Genomic DNA, 17,089 nt, shown 5'->3' with positions numbered 1-17,089 from the left:
ATTTTGAAAAATGTTCAAGGAAAAATGGCTTTTTCTAGACCAATAATCTCTTAATAATACAACTGCCAAGTATTTTTCTTATTTTAAACTTAGAAGCCATTGGCTTGTGTATACAAAACCATATCATCATTTCACCTCTTCGAATCATAGACCGACTATCCCATATTCCCATCTCAAATAAACCTAAGATAATTAACAATTTTGAATTAGAATTATAGCCAAAAAATACAACTAAATTTCTATCAATCACAATAAACCAAAAAAACATAATTTACTTGTTCTTACAAAATAACATCAATCTAGAAAGATGACTGAATTAATATTAAGTAAAAATATATTTTTGCAGGAGAAAGAAACATATGAAAAAATTCTTTTAAAATTGATAAGAAAATGATGAGATTTGACATTTTATGTATTCCCTTCGTTTCATTATATATGATGTTTTAGAGAAATATTTGTTTCATAATATAGAAAGTTTTTAACTTTCTATGCAACATTCAGATTAATTTCATATTTGATATGATGTAGTCTTATTTATGATTAGTCAAAATTTTAAAAAGTAGTCATATCTTAATTTGTGTGTTTTTACTTAAAACGTTCTATATTTGAAACGAAAAAGAGTATATTTTTTACATCTATATTTTACACTTGTCTTAGAAAAAAAAAAGACATAATTCAGAAAAATGTACAAAACAATGTATTTGAAAGGGTATATTAAACTTTATATGAAACTTTTGTTATCCTTATTCCAAGCTAATAATTTCTCTTCTAATATAGACAGGTTTATTGATATTAATTTTTTTTTTGAAAAATATATTTTTATATGAACATATTTAAGCTAAAGACAGAAAACCAATTATTAAAATATTCTCTATATATTAATAGAGAAGCACTCTCACAAAAAAAAACTGAGGTGTCGCGCTCACAGAGCTCATGTACCTTTTTTAATAATTGTCCTTACTTCTCATTATTATTTACATAAATATGCCATTATAATATTAGGAGCCAATGTTTTTTTCTATTAGCTTTTAAAAATGAAAGAATTAATCAATTATTAAATCCCAAAATATATTTAGTTATCATTTTCATAACCTATTTAATTATTAAAAGTAAGTGACATTTCACAAAAAATTATAAACCATTTATTTGATTTTTTGAAATGCTAAACTTATTCTCCTATTTAAAAAAGTCCGATGACTATTCAACTATATTTTTAAAAAATTAATTGAATGAATTATCACAATAATCATAAAAGTAAATAACATTACACAAACATGCTAAACTTATTCTCCTATTTCATTATTAAAAGTAAGTGACATTTAACAAAAAATTATAAACCATTTATTTGATTTTTGAAATGCTAAACTTATTCTCCTATTTAAAAAAGTCTGATGACTATTCAACTATATTTTTAAAAATTTAATTGAATAAATTATCACAGTAATCATAAAAGTAAATAACATTACAAACAGTATAAACTTATTTACCTATATAACTGTTTGAAACACAAAACTTATTTTCTGGTTAAAAATCCGATAACTATTCAAGTATACTAAAAATTATTTATCACAATATAATCTTAAAGATAAATAACATTTCACAAAAAAATTTAAATCTATTCATCAATTTAATTTTCTGAAAAACAAAGAATTTATCTCCTATTTAAAAATTCTAATGACTATTTAAATATATGTGACTCGGCGGTCTTAACATAGTATCCATGTTATTGATTTTTTCGACAATCCTAGACAATCATTTTTCGTATAATTTTTTACTAGGGCTATACTTTTTGATTATTTACCACTTTTTATACATTTTTCTCATTGCATTTTTAAATTTAGGATTAGTTTAAATTAAATAGATTAGTCTAAAAAGTATTGTCTTATCTATTTAATGACATAGTGATGTGGAACATAAAATATGTAAATTTGATTTTAGAAACACAAAAAGACATTAAAACTTTTTCCATCATGTTAAAATTTTTTTTCACATTCAAATATTTTACGGGTGAAATATATTTTTGAACAAAATAAACGCAAACTTGAATGAACGAAAAAAATAAATTTTACTTACATATTTTGCTTTATACAAACAAATTTTAAATCTTAAATAATAATACTATTTATGATATTTTATTTAAATCGATTTATCCGCACCATATTGTACCTAGTAAAGTGTATCGTGATTTTGTCTATTACAGTTTTGCCACATGTCACGTTTTGCTGAGAAAATTTTAAAACTTTATATAATAACACGAACAAATTTTTGAATATCTTTTTGACTAACTGTACTTTAAAAGCCAAAATTTATATAATAAGGTATTATTGATGATTTTTATATATTATTATATAATTATTTCCTTCGGAAATTTTAATATTAAATCGCTACAATATCAGTCACAACCTGCATAATATTAATAAAAAAATTGTTGGGAAATCATAAAGTAACCTATGGCGGTTAGATACCACTAAATTGAGGATTATACACATATTACCCATTTTTTCCATCGTTTGACCAAAAAACAAAAAGAAAGCAAATTCACAAAGCATCCTCTCCATACGTTTCATATGAAACTCACAGATCCCTCAAGCATTCATTGACATTGTCATGAAGCTTTCGTTCCAAAACTTCTCCACAGATGTTACCCATCAAATGATAAAATGCCATAAGCTCTGAGAGTTGCTCAATGTTCATCTTGTTCATCATGTTCCTAGCCATTCTCTGCTTGTCCTCGTCCACTTTCAACTTTTTCATGTAAGATCCTCCGTTCCTCACCGTCGCTCCCATCTCTTTCAACCTCATCTCTTGCTCCGCGCTTAGCGCCGTGTTTGACTACACAAGTCACACCATGTACAAAAGAAATAACTTAGCAAACATAGACAACATTTCAACCATGATTAAACATGGGTCCAGAAAGAGTAGGACATCATCATTAAGGTTGTTGTGGTAGGATAAAATTTTCTGGACCGGGTCAGACAATAGGCCTGCATGCAGACGGGTTTAGATCTACATGCATGTTTGTGTCCCGCAAGCCAACATAGGAACCGGCATAGAAAGGGGCCGCCAAAGGGCTGATCTGGTCCGAGTCTATTAGGCCCAGCACAACAACCATTGACATCATCTAAAATGAATGCTATATATATAAAAACTGACTATTACTATGTGACCCTAAGTACAACGAAAGGCCAAGCAAGTGTCTAAACCATTTTTTTGCCTCTTGCGAACAAGATTAACAAGATTATGTAAAGTTGAGTAGAGAGATTTAGTGATCTTTTACCTCAAGAAACTCGGCTCCAACTTCGAGTTCCGATACTTTTGATGGGTTCTTACCAGGTTCTCCTCTAACGTACATACACTTTGCAAGTGAGAAACTCCGAACCAGTATCTTTCTTTTATTCTCCATTTCTCTATCAAGCTTCAATGTCTTTGGAACTGACATTGAACTGTTCAGCTTCTTCTGATACGCAATCACAGCCTTTGCGAACTCCTGCAAGTTTCATCCAAACCACATCAAAACTCAAGTTCACAACTTCTTTACAGTTACAAATGTAAACTAACTAACTTTAAGAACAAACACAAACCTGATACGCAGCAGGACAACCAGGATAATCAAACTCATCAAGATCTTGATGTCTCATTCTCTCAGGATGAAACTGTAAACCCATAATGAACTTCCCTTCTTCAGGATTGTAAGCATCTGGATCATAAAAACCTTCCATCAACCCATCAGAAGCAAACGCCATTGGCACAAACCTCTGTGCCAATCTCTTAACACCTTGATGGTGATAACTATTAACTAAAATCTCCATATTTTCACCATCCAACGAATCTTTAAACCAAGAATGAAGTGGACTGTTCTCAACAATCCTCACAACATGTCTATGCCCATCATAGTTATCATAATCAATATGCTTCGTTCTACGTTCTTCCGGTAACTTATTGGTTAGCTCTTTCTCTAAGTCTAGATAAAGAGTCCCACCACAAGCAACATTCAGAATCTGCCAAAAAAAAAAAAAAAACATCTCACCATTAACATTTGTCTGTTGCAAAGCTCTAAAGACAAAAAGACAACATTAGCTTACTTGTGATCCTCTGCAGATTCCTAAGTAAGGAATGTTCTGTTCAAGACAAAGCTTAGCAAGACCTAACTCAATAGAATCTTTCTCTTTATCAATAGATGTATCACTCGCATGTGTTTCCCTAATCTCTTGAAGCTCCTCTGGTGAAAGAGAAGATATCTCAGATTCGTAAAGAGAAGGATCAATATCTTCTCCTTCACATAAAAGAACACCATGTATTGGTTTAAAGCTCTCAAGCAACATGTGAACACCAGTCACTCGTGGTACAATCACTGGTACACATCCGTAACGTACTATCAAATCAAGATGGTATTCACCTGGAACCCAAAAAACAAACAAATCAAAATCACAAAACCATAAAAATAAACAGAGCCCCATAAGCATAACATTACAAAGTTTCGATTTTTAAATGAAAAAAATCAGAACCCGTATCACAAACATTATAAAGTTTTGATTTTAAATATCAAAAACAGAGCCATGCATGATATAAAAAGCAAAAAAAAAAAAAAAACAGAGCAAAAAAGGTTCGAACCAACGAAATCGACGAATTTGTTTTTACGAACGGTGCGTCTAGAGACGACGAGGACACGAGGGAGGATTTGAGAGAGATCGTTCACCTTTGCATCCATCTCTATTGTTCCCATTTAAAAAAAAAAAAAATTAACCCAGAAAAATGAAGAGAAATGGAAAAATAGTTTTATGTGTTCGTTCGTAAGATCGGATGTGACGTGAGATTGAAACAGAGGAGAGTTCTCGTGATAGAGATAGAGAGGAAGCAAAAAGGCTAATTTATAGTGAAAAATAAAAGCCGACTTGGATTATCTTAGTATTTATTAACGATTTTTTACAAATTTATAAATATTGTTTTTACAGCTTTTTAATTTGTTTTAGTCGTTGCATTGGAGCAATACAGAAAGAAACAGGTCTTATTAAGTTTGCTGACTATATTGGAATTTGGAAATGGATAAATCAATTTTGGAAATGTTTAATTAATTTTAAAATGAAATGAGTTAATGAGGAAATGAATCGAATTCAAATACGTTGTGTCTGGTTAACAACTTCCTCAGATCAAATCTAAATATTTTTGAGTGGCCCTATGTAATTAATTTTTATCTGGCCCACTTTAGTACTTAATAAAAAAATATTTTGCTTAATTTGTTTGTGGAATATGATAAGTTTAGGTAATTAAAAATTAATTACTTAATAGAGAATATACATTGTATAGAAACAAATAGGATGAAATTCTTGATAAGATTGCCACATTTTCATGTGTTTTTATTTCATTTTTTTTCTAATCAAAAGTTGAAATATAAAGACGAACTTTTTATAAATTTAAAATATAAAGACGAACTTTTTTTCTCCTTTTTGCAGATTAATATCAGTCTACCAATTAGAATAGCTTTCTAATGGTGGTTTAGAGAATTTTAATAACTTCATTATTAATTAAAGAATAATTTTGTTTTCAAGAAAACACAGCTACAGATTTGTAAAGTGTATCTATTAATTTGAGTCAGCAAAGGTTTAAGACACGTGGTGTGGGAAGGCTTCTGCTTCTATGGTCCTCCTCATAGCTGACGTATCAATATCTACGTAAGATTACTAGTATCAAATAAAATGCAACAAGGATTCAGGCTATTTATGTAAAATAAATAAAATGATACTGAAAAAAACACTATCAAAGTAATTCAACTTTTGTTCTTGTTAGTTGTTAGTAGTAATTTTCAGAAGTGATTATTAGAAAAAGTTACTGACTCTAATTGACATCTTTGTATCTCAAATTCACTCTCATGAAAGTTCACTATCCGTGATCAAAAAAATGAAAGTTCACTATCATGATTTTCTTATTTTATTACAAAATGTAACAAAAAAACGATACATTTATGTTTATTAAAAAACAACAATTTTCGTTGATATTAAATACATTATACATGAACATGACGATTCAAAGTTACGTTAAACCGACTAAGTTAACGAACATTTACATTGATTCATAGATCTCCAATTCAAAGAATACATAAAAGCATTGATTCGGACCATACAAAGGATCTTCTTGATGCTGAAAAAAAAAAAAAAAGATCTTCTTGACATATATTGACCATGACGGATACTTTCGACTTAACCAAAGGATGTCAATGCCGGAAGGACCCATGCAATATTATATTGTGTCTGCGTTTCCGTCAAAATTGATTTTAAGTTTTTTTTTGGTCAAACCACTTGCATTCATTAATCAAAGGGCAAGGTTCTTACAGCAAAGCTTAAAATACAAGATAAGAAGGCATTTTCCAATGCCAAAACAACATAGAAACAAAGAAAAGATAGGATTAATCGGCAATAGGTTCTTGAGAGCTTTGAGCCAAATTCTTGAAGGAGTTTTGGTACATGTGAGATCAAGATTGTCGATAGCTCTTCCATGGACAAGCCAAACGGATCAGGAGATTGCCACTGTCATCAGACTGGTTAGAGTTAATAAAGGGGTCAAAGCTGAACTTCTCTTCAGTTTGAGGAAGCCTACACGAGGTGGTAGCTTGACAAGTTTTTTAGCAAGGTTTGTGGAGCTCTTGGGCTTAAAGATGCTTGGTAGAATTGCCATAGAGTAGAGATTGAGCTTGATCACACCGAAGCCGTATACTAAACTCAGACAAATTGGAAACAGTATCCAATTATCAAAGAACATCAAGCAATATGATTCATGGGTCAAAACCGAATAAACTCAGACAAATTGGAAACAATATCCAATTATCAAAGAACATCAAGCAATAGGATTCATGGGTCAAAACCGAAAGGGATACTATAACCAAGGTTCTCAAAGAAAGAGAGAGACGCCACAGCAACAATGATGCTTTACTACTCAAATGGAATCCACAGAGTTCGTAAACTTGACCGCACCATTGGCTAAAATTGGGCGTCAACAAGAGAAATAAATTCTCTTATCTGGGCTTAGAGAGGTTTAGAGCTGGACCAACAATTGTGTGGAAGATATCCCTGGAGTTGGTAGATTGTATATGCTTAGGCTCAAAGATCACGGGATATGGAAACATGGGGTTGAGAAAATTTTGGTAACCACCACTCTGTAGAGGCGGAGTCATAATGCCGATCTTCCTCCCTCCATTGGTGTTGTTTGAAAACAAAGGCAGAATTCCCAATAGCCAAACGCTAAGATGAAGACTGATAAACGACGGGTTGCTTTGTACCAGGGATTACAATTGATATTCATGGACCAACATTGAAACTGTCGATACACGATATATAGGGAGTCTTCTGTCCTTACCATCATGATAACAAAGAAACAATGGAAGAGGCCTTAAAAAATATTCAGAAAATTTTGACCTAGGTTTTGTGCTCGTGGGCTTGGTTTGCTGAAGCGTTAATGGGCCGACAATAAGGGAAAGGCCCACCAAAAGAAGACAGCTCTTGATGGTTGACCTAGCGGGAGTGAGCGAGCGGCGGCGGCTATACGGAGAGGATGAATAGATTTGCAAGAGACTGAGCATCTCCAGTGAACAAGCCTTCAGCATAAGCAAGCCAAAGTTGTTGTAAGGGGCTGAATCAAGTATCCACACCAAAAATTCAAGTTTTGAAAGATGGGTTCTTGCCATGGAAAAGGAGACGCCGTGTGCCTCCAACGTCTCCATCGGATAACGATTAGCTAGTGGTCCAGAGAGGAGCTCGCCTGCTAACCTTGGTGCCTCAATAGAAGCTTTCCCAGGGTGAAACGACATCCCAATCGGAGGTTGTGCATATCGGATATTTGTGGATCGTTAAACCGGCTGAAGCAATCAGAGAAAAGGTGAAGGGATTAACCGGAAACCACTGTCGCCCTTTGTCACTGCCTATCGAGAAGTCGCCGGGATCTAAGGAGGCCAGGGGAGTTTGTAACAAAGATAAAAACGAGGAAAAACTTAAATGAACAAAGGGAAGATTAACGAGTGGAAGGTAGACTGACAAGAGATCCCGACGCCAGTGAGCAGGAGCTACACCGGCGTTAGAAAAAGTTTGCGGAGTAGAGATTTCGATGTTAGTGCCTAAGAGAGTTTTGCGTTTTTTTTTTGTTTTCGTTTTTAGATACAATATTGATTTTAAGTTTCTAAGATAATAATAATATATATGTTTCTCAACCTGTCAAATGATCGTTCGACAAGAGGGTTTGGACCTTAGTGTCTGCGTTTCCCATTTACAATAGTTACAAAAGACTTTAAAATCGACTTTGGGTACCCATATTATTATCCAACTCCTTTTTATAAAGAAATTGTTAATGGATTTTCTATTGAAAAGGTACGAGAGAAGCCTTAGACCCACTTATTCATCGAGAACCCACACACTTTGAAGTTAAATTGCAACAAAAACAAAGTATATGTCCTCGTAAGCAGTCCAAATCAGATAAATGCCCAAAATAGGCAGCCCAATGTCATGGAGATGTTGAAAGTCATTCATTATATACATCTAGTTGAGACTCTTGGAGTAATAGTTTTGTAAATTAAACCATTTTGCATTGTTTGACAAAAAAAGAACATTTTTGCAAGCTCCATGTAATAGTTTGAATAAATAAATTACCTATATATACATTGTCTTTAGCCAATATTAATCAATTTCACTCATAAATTACATAGCCCTAGTGGTAAAGAAAAGAAATGTAACATATTATATGGATCTAAATGCAAGAATAAGTGTGTAACTAATGAGAAACTAGAACTGAAAGTTAAAGACAACCTACTATATCATAATTATTTTTACGAAATAAAGAGATATAAAATTTATTTTCATGGAAAAAATATTATCTCTATGCGACGAAAATAATGTGAAGAATTTATTTTGCTATATTTACCATTTCATGAACACAAAGTGGTGACATGAAGCTTGATATTTGATAATGTAAATATTAGCTTAATCATTTTCGTTTGTATCCAAGGTTAATAGTGGTAAGGACTTATCTCCTCCTCTAATAACTAAGAGTATGAACCTATTTAATTTTTGTTTCTTATGATTACTAATTTACTAGAATCTATATTTCATAACTCCAATCTTCACTATCCCTACTTGTTCAAATTAATCCATGTGTTTGGTTTTCTTACTACTTTATCTGCACTGCTTGTAATAGTATTCATGTAATATAGCGTTTCAATTAGGTTTCCCCTGTACTTTCAGCTTCTACCTAATTCCACTTATACGATTTACATTCTACCCAATTCCATCTAGACTATATAAATCTACCCAATTAACCATACAATTAAGCTTCTCAATTGCATTAAAAATCGAGAATTTACATTTTAAATTTCAAACAATTTTGGAAAATTTTAAACAAATCCAACATCAATAACAACTTAGGTAAAAGAATAGCAACACTTACAACATCTTTGTTTGGGTAATTCTTGATTCCGACCAACAACGCTTCAGATTCCCGACTCCAATTACCACCACATACGATGAAGCCGAAGTTGAAGACGAAGAATAAGAAGAAAAATATGTATAATGTATAGAGAACGAAGCAATCGCCGAATGAAAAGCTCGTCGTGTCATCGATTTTAAAATGCAATTGAAAAGTTTAATTGATTTTGGTTAATTAGGTAGATTTCTATAGTCTGGGTGGAATTGAATAGAATATAAGTCGTGTAGGTGGAATTGAATAGAGGCTGAAAGTACAGGGGAAACCTAGTTGAAATGATATATTACAGGGGGACTGGTACATGCAATAAATTAATTAACAAGGCATAGATGAGACGACCGCACTCGGATTCTCAATCCTCACACAGGAAACAATCTCATCGAAACCCAATAATTCCGACGAGACAACTGGCGTACAAATCGCTCCTTACAAAAATTCCACAAATACAACCAACCACTGTTATACGAACGTACTTCAGCTCCACAAGCACCTCACATTCGTAGACTCCAATCACCCTCCATCATACTCCTTCGACATCCGACCGGACAAGCCACATGACTCTACCTTCCGAGCAAGCTTTGCTTATTCACGTATCACCAAACACCACCTCATCTAGTTACTGAGTCACACAACTAACTATCCATAGCAACCGAGTAACAAGAGATGTAGGCTAAAATACTTTATTTCATCTAGCCACAAAACCCTTTTCCGATAAACCCTTTGATTTGCCCTCTTAGCTTAAACCCCACACTCCTTTGCCATAACTTGGCTCTCCTATCACCATGACCTTACACCATAAACCATAAAAGCTCCTGCAAGGTTCCAGCTTGTACCGAGCTTGTTGGCTCAACCAACAATACAATTTACAACAATTCAAAATAGACAAACCTCCATATCAACACTCGAATAAAACACAAACTAACCGTTAGAAACGCAATCCCATTGTTGGATAAGGAGCCTGTATTACCACGAGTTCCTCCACCAAGTTTTGTCCCAATAAGACTAGGTTTGGACCTCCAAACGTCGTCTAGAAAGAGCCGTCTCAGAACAGTTTCTAGGATTCATACTTAATCCAGATTTTCACAGTTCCAGCTATTACTTGTCCTAGAAATAACGCGCATAACTCCTTCATTTTAACTCCAAATAAAAATCCTCCAATTTCCATGCCCTCTTGGCTTGTTGTATATCACACTTAACATCACCTTCCGGAACCAATGTCAGATCTGGCACCGGCGAGCCTCTAAAGTTGGCTCCTCCACACTGCCTTTATCTCGAACCTTCTTTCACTTTTTTCTCCTCTTCAGCTCTGTTCACTTCGGCTCTATTCTCCCACCACAATGAACCTTCCTACAGCCATTACATGAGTAACCAGACCCACAAGAGCCTTCCCCACCTCCGCCGCATCTGGTTATCCCTCTTCTCCGTCACCTTCTCTCTCTTTCTCTACTTTATGATATCCTTCTTGATCTCTTTATTCACATTTCTTTTCTTCTTCCCGATCAAGGCAACTTGGTGATAGAGACATGTACAAGACGATGATGGTGATAAGGATCACGACAGCCTTCCTCTCAACAAGAGCGGCTAGGGATTTTCATTATCTCCACAAAGAATGAGATGCTTACATGTATACATATACACTTGTATCAAGACACAACTCACCCCTCACCTCTCACACGGTGCAACATCTCGCCCTCCTATTCTCCTCAAAGATGATTCATCGCCACTATATCCACTGAACCGTGTCTCGCAAGTTCAATGACGATGACATACCAACCCAAATCCATTTCCTCTCCCAGCCCCGACCAACCAAGCCATCTCTTCTAACCACGAACTCCTCTCCCTCTCTCCCTCACCACCACTGAAATTCCCCTTTTTTTTCCTCCATGGTGGCGACGGCAAAACGTGGTGAAGAACCCCCATCCATCGATCCTTTTTTTTAGGGTTCTTGGTTTGGGTTGGTTTAGCTTTGGTTTAATAAAAAAAAAACTTAATTAAACTATAAGAGCACACAAAATTGAGTTTGGTTTAATAACAACACCTTATAAACAAACCAGACTAAACCGGTTCCATTCCAATTCTCGACATAAACTCAAATAATTTATTTTCTCGGGACACATGCATTACAATTCTCCCACACTATCAATAGATTCTTCTTCGAATCTGACAACACTGCATCCTAACTTCCAAAAATTTCCACCCTCACAACAGTCCACACAAAAATCCTGACCACTTTGTCACCACAACCAATCCCAAGATTGAAAACCAATAACCTTCAAGGCTACATCTAGTCAGTATGCTTATACTCACGTTTTAGACAATATTTGTTCCCAACTTGTCCACTCTTAGATCGCAACCTTTGTACCATACCGATCTCACTCTTAGACAACCGTCTTTGAGTCATACTGTCTCACTCTCAGATCGAAATCCTTGAGATCTCGGTACCAAGAAAACTATTCATCCGCTTAGGAGAACTAATCATCTCCTCTGCCACTCTCAGGGCCACAACCCTTCAAGCTATCGGTATCCAGAGGAACCACCGTCCCCTCCGGAGAACCAATCATCTCTTTACGAGTTGTTCAGGACCATATGTCCTTAGAGAAAACAAGTTTGAACGTCTATACGCATCGTCCGACCAGATATACCCCCATGGTCTGAGTACGAAATCGCAGTGTCATACATGTCCACCCATATTCCAGCTCTGGAATATCATCTCATCTATGACCACAAACAAGTCAACAATCCTCACTAGTAGCCTTGTCAGCAAATCCCCAAATAGATCATCTAGGGCCTGAGCAAAAACTTGCTGTCCAACCGACATCCTCCATACCAGCTCACTTACCAGCTACACCGATGCCCCATCGGCCTCACCCTCAGACCTCCTCCAGGTTCGTATACGACTTGCCATCGGGCCTCAGCCTTCAAGCTACGGTATCCAAGAACTCTCCTATCGCTCTTGGGTTGCCACCCTACAGTATGCCTTCAGATCGTCACCCGAAGTCGATATATCATTTAAGCTCTCAGATCACAAAATCCTTTAAGCTAAATGGTACTCAGGAACCTATCCGTCCCCTCATGAGTTGTTAGAGATCTTATATCTCTAGAATAATACTGAGCTCGCCCGAGTATCACAATGTTCTACGGCCAAACATGGCTCGTGCAAAAACATTGCAATGTCCTACAGCCAAACATGGCTCGCGCAGGAACATCTCAATGTTCTACGGCCAACAATCGCCACAAGGACCGCCACTAAGGCATCAAAAACGTCACAAAGATCATACAAATGTCCCACATAACTGCTAATAAGGCCACTACCAGGATATCCAGCGTCTCCAGACCGCCACCTGGGATCCATGTCACCGATACCGCCACCAAGGTATCTAGCGTCACCAAGACTGCAACCAAGGTATCCAGCGTAACCAAGACCGCCACCAAGGTATGAGCATCACCAAGACCGCCACCAAGGTATCCAGCGTCTACAGACTCCCTCTCTCCGGTATCAAGCGTCACCGAGATCGCCACTGGGGTATCTACCGTCTCGATATCACTACCAGGGATCCACGTCACCGCGACCGCCACCAAGACAGCCACCAAGGTATCCAGCGTCTACAGACTCCCCCTCTCTGGTATCCAGCGTATGTGACACGCCACAAAAGGCCACACACAAAACTACAAGACCACACCACCAAGGTAACAAAACATCACCAAAACAGAACACATCCTGATGGACCACCACAAAGGCCACACAAATGTCTCGCAAAACCGCGACAAAAAGCATATATGAAACAACTCTGCCACTTAGGCTATTTACCCATGAACTTTCCAATAAATAGAAAAGTTCTAACTCCTACATAAAAATTTCCTTTTTTTAGAACCATGTAACCAAATTTGAGATTGAACCCTCACAACCTCATGTAAAACATCACCATGTCATACTTGCACTCAAAACATACCAACCGTCTACCACATACATGTAAAAAACAACCACATCTCGGTGAACTCTCTAAGTTCCCGTAGACAACACAACAAAAAAATCATGACGAACTCTCCTAGTTCCCATCGATGTGATCCCGTCAAGAATGGTTATCCAAGATTGTGAGCGGTTTTTCCAATTTCCAGAAAACTTTGGCGGGTACTCGACCCCCAAACATGTTGCCTAATCTGAACTCCCAAATGGAATGAATCAGTCATCAAGACATTCCTCCACACTCATTCCTTGTTAATAGACAAGGTCTTAAATTACTGCGCCTTGCAAAACTCCCACCTAACTTTCAAGGACGCGTGCCCTTTTTATACTTAGTTAAGCCCCTTGATTCCTAATTGATATATCATGGTTTTTAGGTATTTTTAGCCATGATACAAGTCTTATTTATAGAGTCTTTTTGGTGTTGTTAGAGTCCTTTTGAGTATTTGCAGGTTTAGGTACGTCTTGGACTTATTTGTAGATTTTGGAGCATCGGGATGAACATCGTTGAGGAAACAAAGTCGGAGACCAAAACTGGTATGGTGCATCAATCGATGCAGCCCCTGCATCGAGCAACACATCATTCTGACAGCAATTGAATTTCCAATCTTATTGAAATTCAGAAGATTTCCAATTCGGCCCAAAAATTCTCCATATTTGCAATTAAGACCCAATTTGTGTTTTACACTATATATAGGATTTTTAGGTCATTGTTTTGACCTATGCTTTTTTTTTGCAAAACCCTGAAATATTTGTAGGGCCCAAAATTTTATTATAAAACCTCAAAACCGATTACATACGAGAGTTGGATTTTTGGGCTTTTAAAGTTAGATAATGGCCCTGTTCGTTTAGTGAACGCTGCGACTATTTCCAGCGACTACAACAAAGAAAAAATTACAACCTTGAAAAAAAGCTGTCGCTAAAAATGGACGCTGGAAATCTGTTACAGTTGTAGAAGATGAACGGAGGAGACGTATTTCAGTCGCTGTTTTTTTTAGCGATAGCAAAATCAGTCGCAGCGTCCTCCATTATCAACATTAATAATAATCTCCACCGTCTTTCCCCCAAAATAAGTTTATTTTCCCTTGTAATTTGTTGTTGCTAGATATGGTCACAACGATCATATGCCGAACAGGCCCAATATGTGCAGTGAGAATTGATTTATTTGAAAATTGTGTGTTAGAGTTCAAGAACAGTGATTAATTGTTGAATCCCGCTTGCTTATTGATTGATATGATTTTCCATGATTTCGTAAGAATTTCCATAGGCCTAGCATTTAATCCATTTGAATTTACAACTCTTATATTTCTGTTTTCACCTTGCAGTTTAATTACAAAATTTCTATTTAGCTTAATCCCTGTTTTAGAAATCGCTAGGCGCTAGTTGGGCGGACGGGGTGGGCCTAGCGCCTAGCGAGAAAATTGGAGATTAAAGGGGGATTAATCGGGAACTAGTTTTAGGGTTATTCCATTAAATTAATAATAAAATAAGATATCTGTACTAAATATATGTATAATTCTGTTTATGTGAAAAAAATATCAAATAAAATATAAAACTATAGTACTATCTTTAAAATGATGGTAAACACATAAAAACGTAAATTTTTTAAAAAATAATATGATTTTAGTTAATAGTTTGTACATTAGTTATTGTAAAACATCTTAAATTCGTAATTTCAATGTCTAAATAACAAAAATATATATATTTGATTTATATTTGGCTTCAAAAATAATTGGTATATACAAAATTAAGCGGGAAGTAATCGGATAATCGGTGCTAGGCGGGGATTAGTCATTAATCGAGGCAGAGAGGGTGGGCCTAGCGATTTTGCGGGGCGTAATCAGTGCTAGGCGGGGAATTTTAAGATTTAAAGAGAATTTTAATGACTTTACATAAAATCATAGAAAGTATAAAATGAAGGATTCTAATAGATTGTTAGAAAGTTTTTTAAAATCTTGCTGATTTGTTTTTCCTAATCTTGTAAAATCTCTCATAAAATCTCTCAAAAAATATTGCACAATATTCTCTTGCTTCTCTCATCTTGCCAAAGTCATCAAGCGTTGGTTTTGGCTTAATCTGAGACATCCTCCATGTTAGACAAAGGCTTCTGCTCCTAACGCACAGTCACCGTCTCCATCACTGCTTTGGTCATACGTTTTGTTGTGCAGCAATCATCATCTTGTTATTGAGCCTCTTCCGTCACCGCCGAAGTGTTCACCGATGGTTCAGAGTGTCCCCCTCCACCAGTTTCGTCACCAGTCACCACCGTCCGCCATCATAGCTTACAAATCTCGAGTCAAAGCTTCTTCAGCTCTTAACGTTGTCGTTTCCACCGTCACAGCTTGCTGTGTGTTGATGTCTTATGTGGTTCCATCGTTGGTTGGAAGCTCTTCACTATCTCACACAACATCTCATCAAATTGTGTCTTTATGAAATTATAATGTTGGCATTCGCATGAATACATTATGTCATTTTCTACAAAATAACAACAAAAAGTCATGGACTCAATCATTCACAATCTTTCTATTTGATGAGTGTTATGAAAGTAGAGTTTAGGGATAAAGCTCTTGTGTTTCTTATTGATAATTCCCAAGGATTACATGCATATATATAGTAGAATACAAAGTCTAGGTCTAAACCGACTTATGGATTAAGGGCCGAGTAAGGCTTCGGCTAATGGGCCGAAGCTGTATGGACTGAGTAAAGCCTATGGACCGAGACTCCATAGCTTAGTACATGGGCCGGTCTAGTGAGTCCACTAAGTGTTTTACAACAATGAGAGAGTTCTCATGACTTTTTTAATGAAGAAAATGATATAAAATCCTAAACCAATAACATAATAATTGAATTCATTAACAATCCAAGATTCTTGTGTTTTATTTGAATAACATAAAATTTTTAGTGACTTTATAAAATTCGTAATCCAATAACACTAGATTTATGAAGATTTTAGATAACTTTTTACAAATCTACAACTAATAACACCAAATTTTAAGAGAGTTTTAAAAAGTCTTGATTCAATAACAACATATTTTACATAACTTTCAAAGTCATTAAAATTCTCTTTAAATCTTAAGCCAATAACCCCCCTAAAAGATTATTAAATCTATTGTGTGAGTCAAGAGTCCTTGTGGATTTGATCCCTAAATACTACATTGATCTCTTAATTTGAAAGAGTAGCTCTAGGGTAAATTTGAGTATATAACCAAGGATAACAACAACACTAACTTGTATCAAAACTTATTGTGCTTTGTGCTTGTTACTATGGCAAGTTATTATTGGCATAACAGTTCTGTCCCAGAGATTCTCAAGTCTCTCAACAACTTAACACTAGTGTCTTGGCAAGCTTCATTAGTCACCAAGAATACTCACGACCGCCCTAGCAAACACTTGATTCCTAAGGATGTCATCAGTTTCGGCCTTAAACTCCCGTCAATACACCGACCACCACGCTTAAGTTCCAATACTCAAAACTTCAACACTCGGCTTTAACGCGGTCTTTTTCCTACGACCCAATCTTGCCCAAAAACTGTTGACTAGTAATCATAGTCATAAGTACTTCTGAGAAGTATCTTGATCATGAAAAAAGTATTTAGCAAGAACACCTCACTCCCAATCTATTGCTCTCTTTGAAGTATCTTGATCATGAAACAAATCTTTATTCTCTCC

The 17,089-nt window shown here is 35.6% G+C and overlaps 1 protein-coding gene across 1 annotated transcript; it reads right to left on the bottom strand.

Moving 5' to 3' along the window:
* Positions 1 to 2,392: 2,392 nt before the first annotated feature.
* Positions 2,393 to 4,980, bottom strand: LOC104733034 (putative glutamine amidotransferase GAT1_2.1). Its single transcript, XM_010452653.3, has 5 exons — positions 4,612 to 4,980; positions 4,083 to 4,396; positions 3,582 to 3,998; positions 3,278 to 3,487; positions 2,393 to 2,832 (listed from the first exon to the last, which is right to left on the bottom strand). Exons 1-5 carry the CDS (start codon positions 4,721 to 4,723, stop codon positions 2,575 to 2,577), a joined length of 1,311 nt encoding a protein of 436 aa, XP_010450955.1. The 5' UTR covers positions 4,724 to 4,980; the 3' UTR covers positions 2,393 to 2,574.
* Positions 4,981 to 17,089: the final 12,109 nt, after the last annotated feature.

Source organism: Camelina sativa, chromosome 12 (genome assembly GCF_030686135.1).
Source record: "Camelina sativa cultivar CO46 ecotype springtype chromosome 12, ASM3068613v1".
NCBI classification, from domain to species: Eukaryota; Viridiplantae; Streptophyta; class Magnoliopsida; order Brassicales; family Brassicaceae; genus Camelina; species Camelina sativa.
This window is presented reverse-complemented; position numbering and strand designations above follow the sequence as displayed.

Coding starts and splice junctions, on each gene's coding strand:
- LOC104733034 (XM_010452653.3), bottom strand. CDS start 4,723: ATGGGAACAATAGAGATGGATGCAAAGGTGAACGATCTCTCTCAAATC. Junction 3,488..3,581: donor GTTGTCCTGCTGCGTATCAG/GTTTGTGTTTGT, acceptor TGAAACTTGCAG/GAGTTCGCAAAGGCTGTGAT. Junction 2,833..3,277: donor TTGGAGCCGAGTTTCTTGAG/GTAAAAGATCAC, acceptor TGACTTGTGTAG/TCAAACACGGCGCTAAGCGC.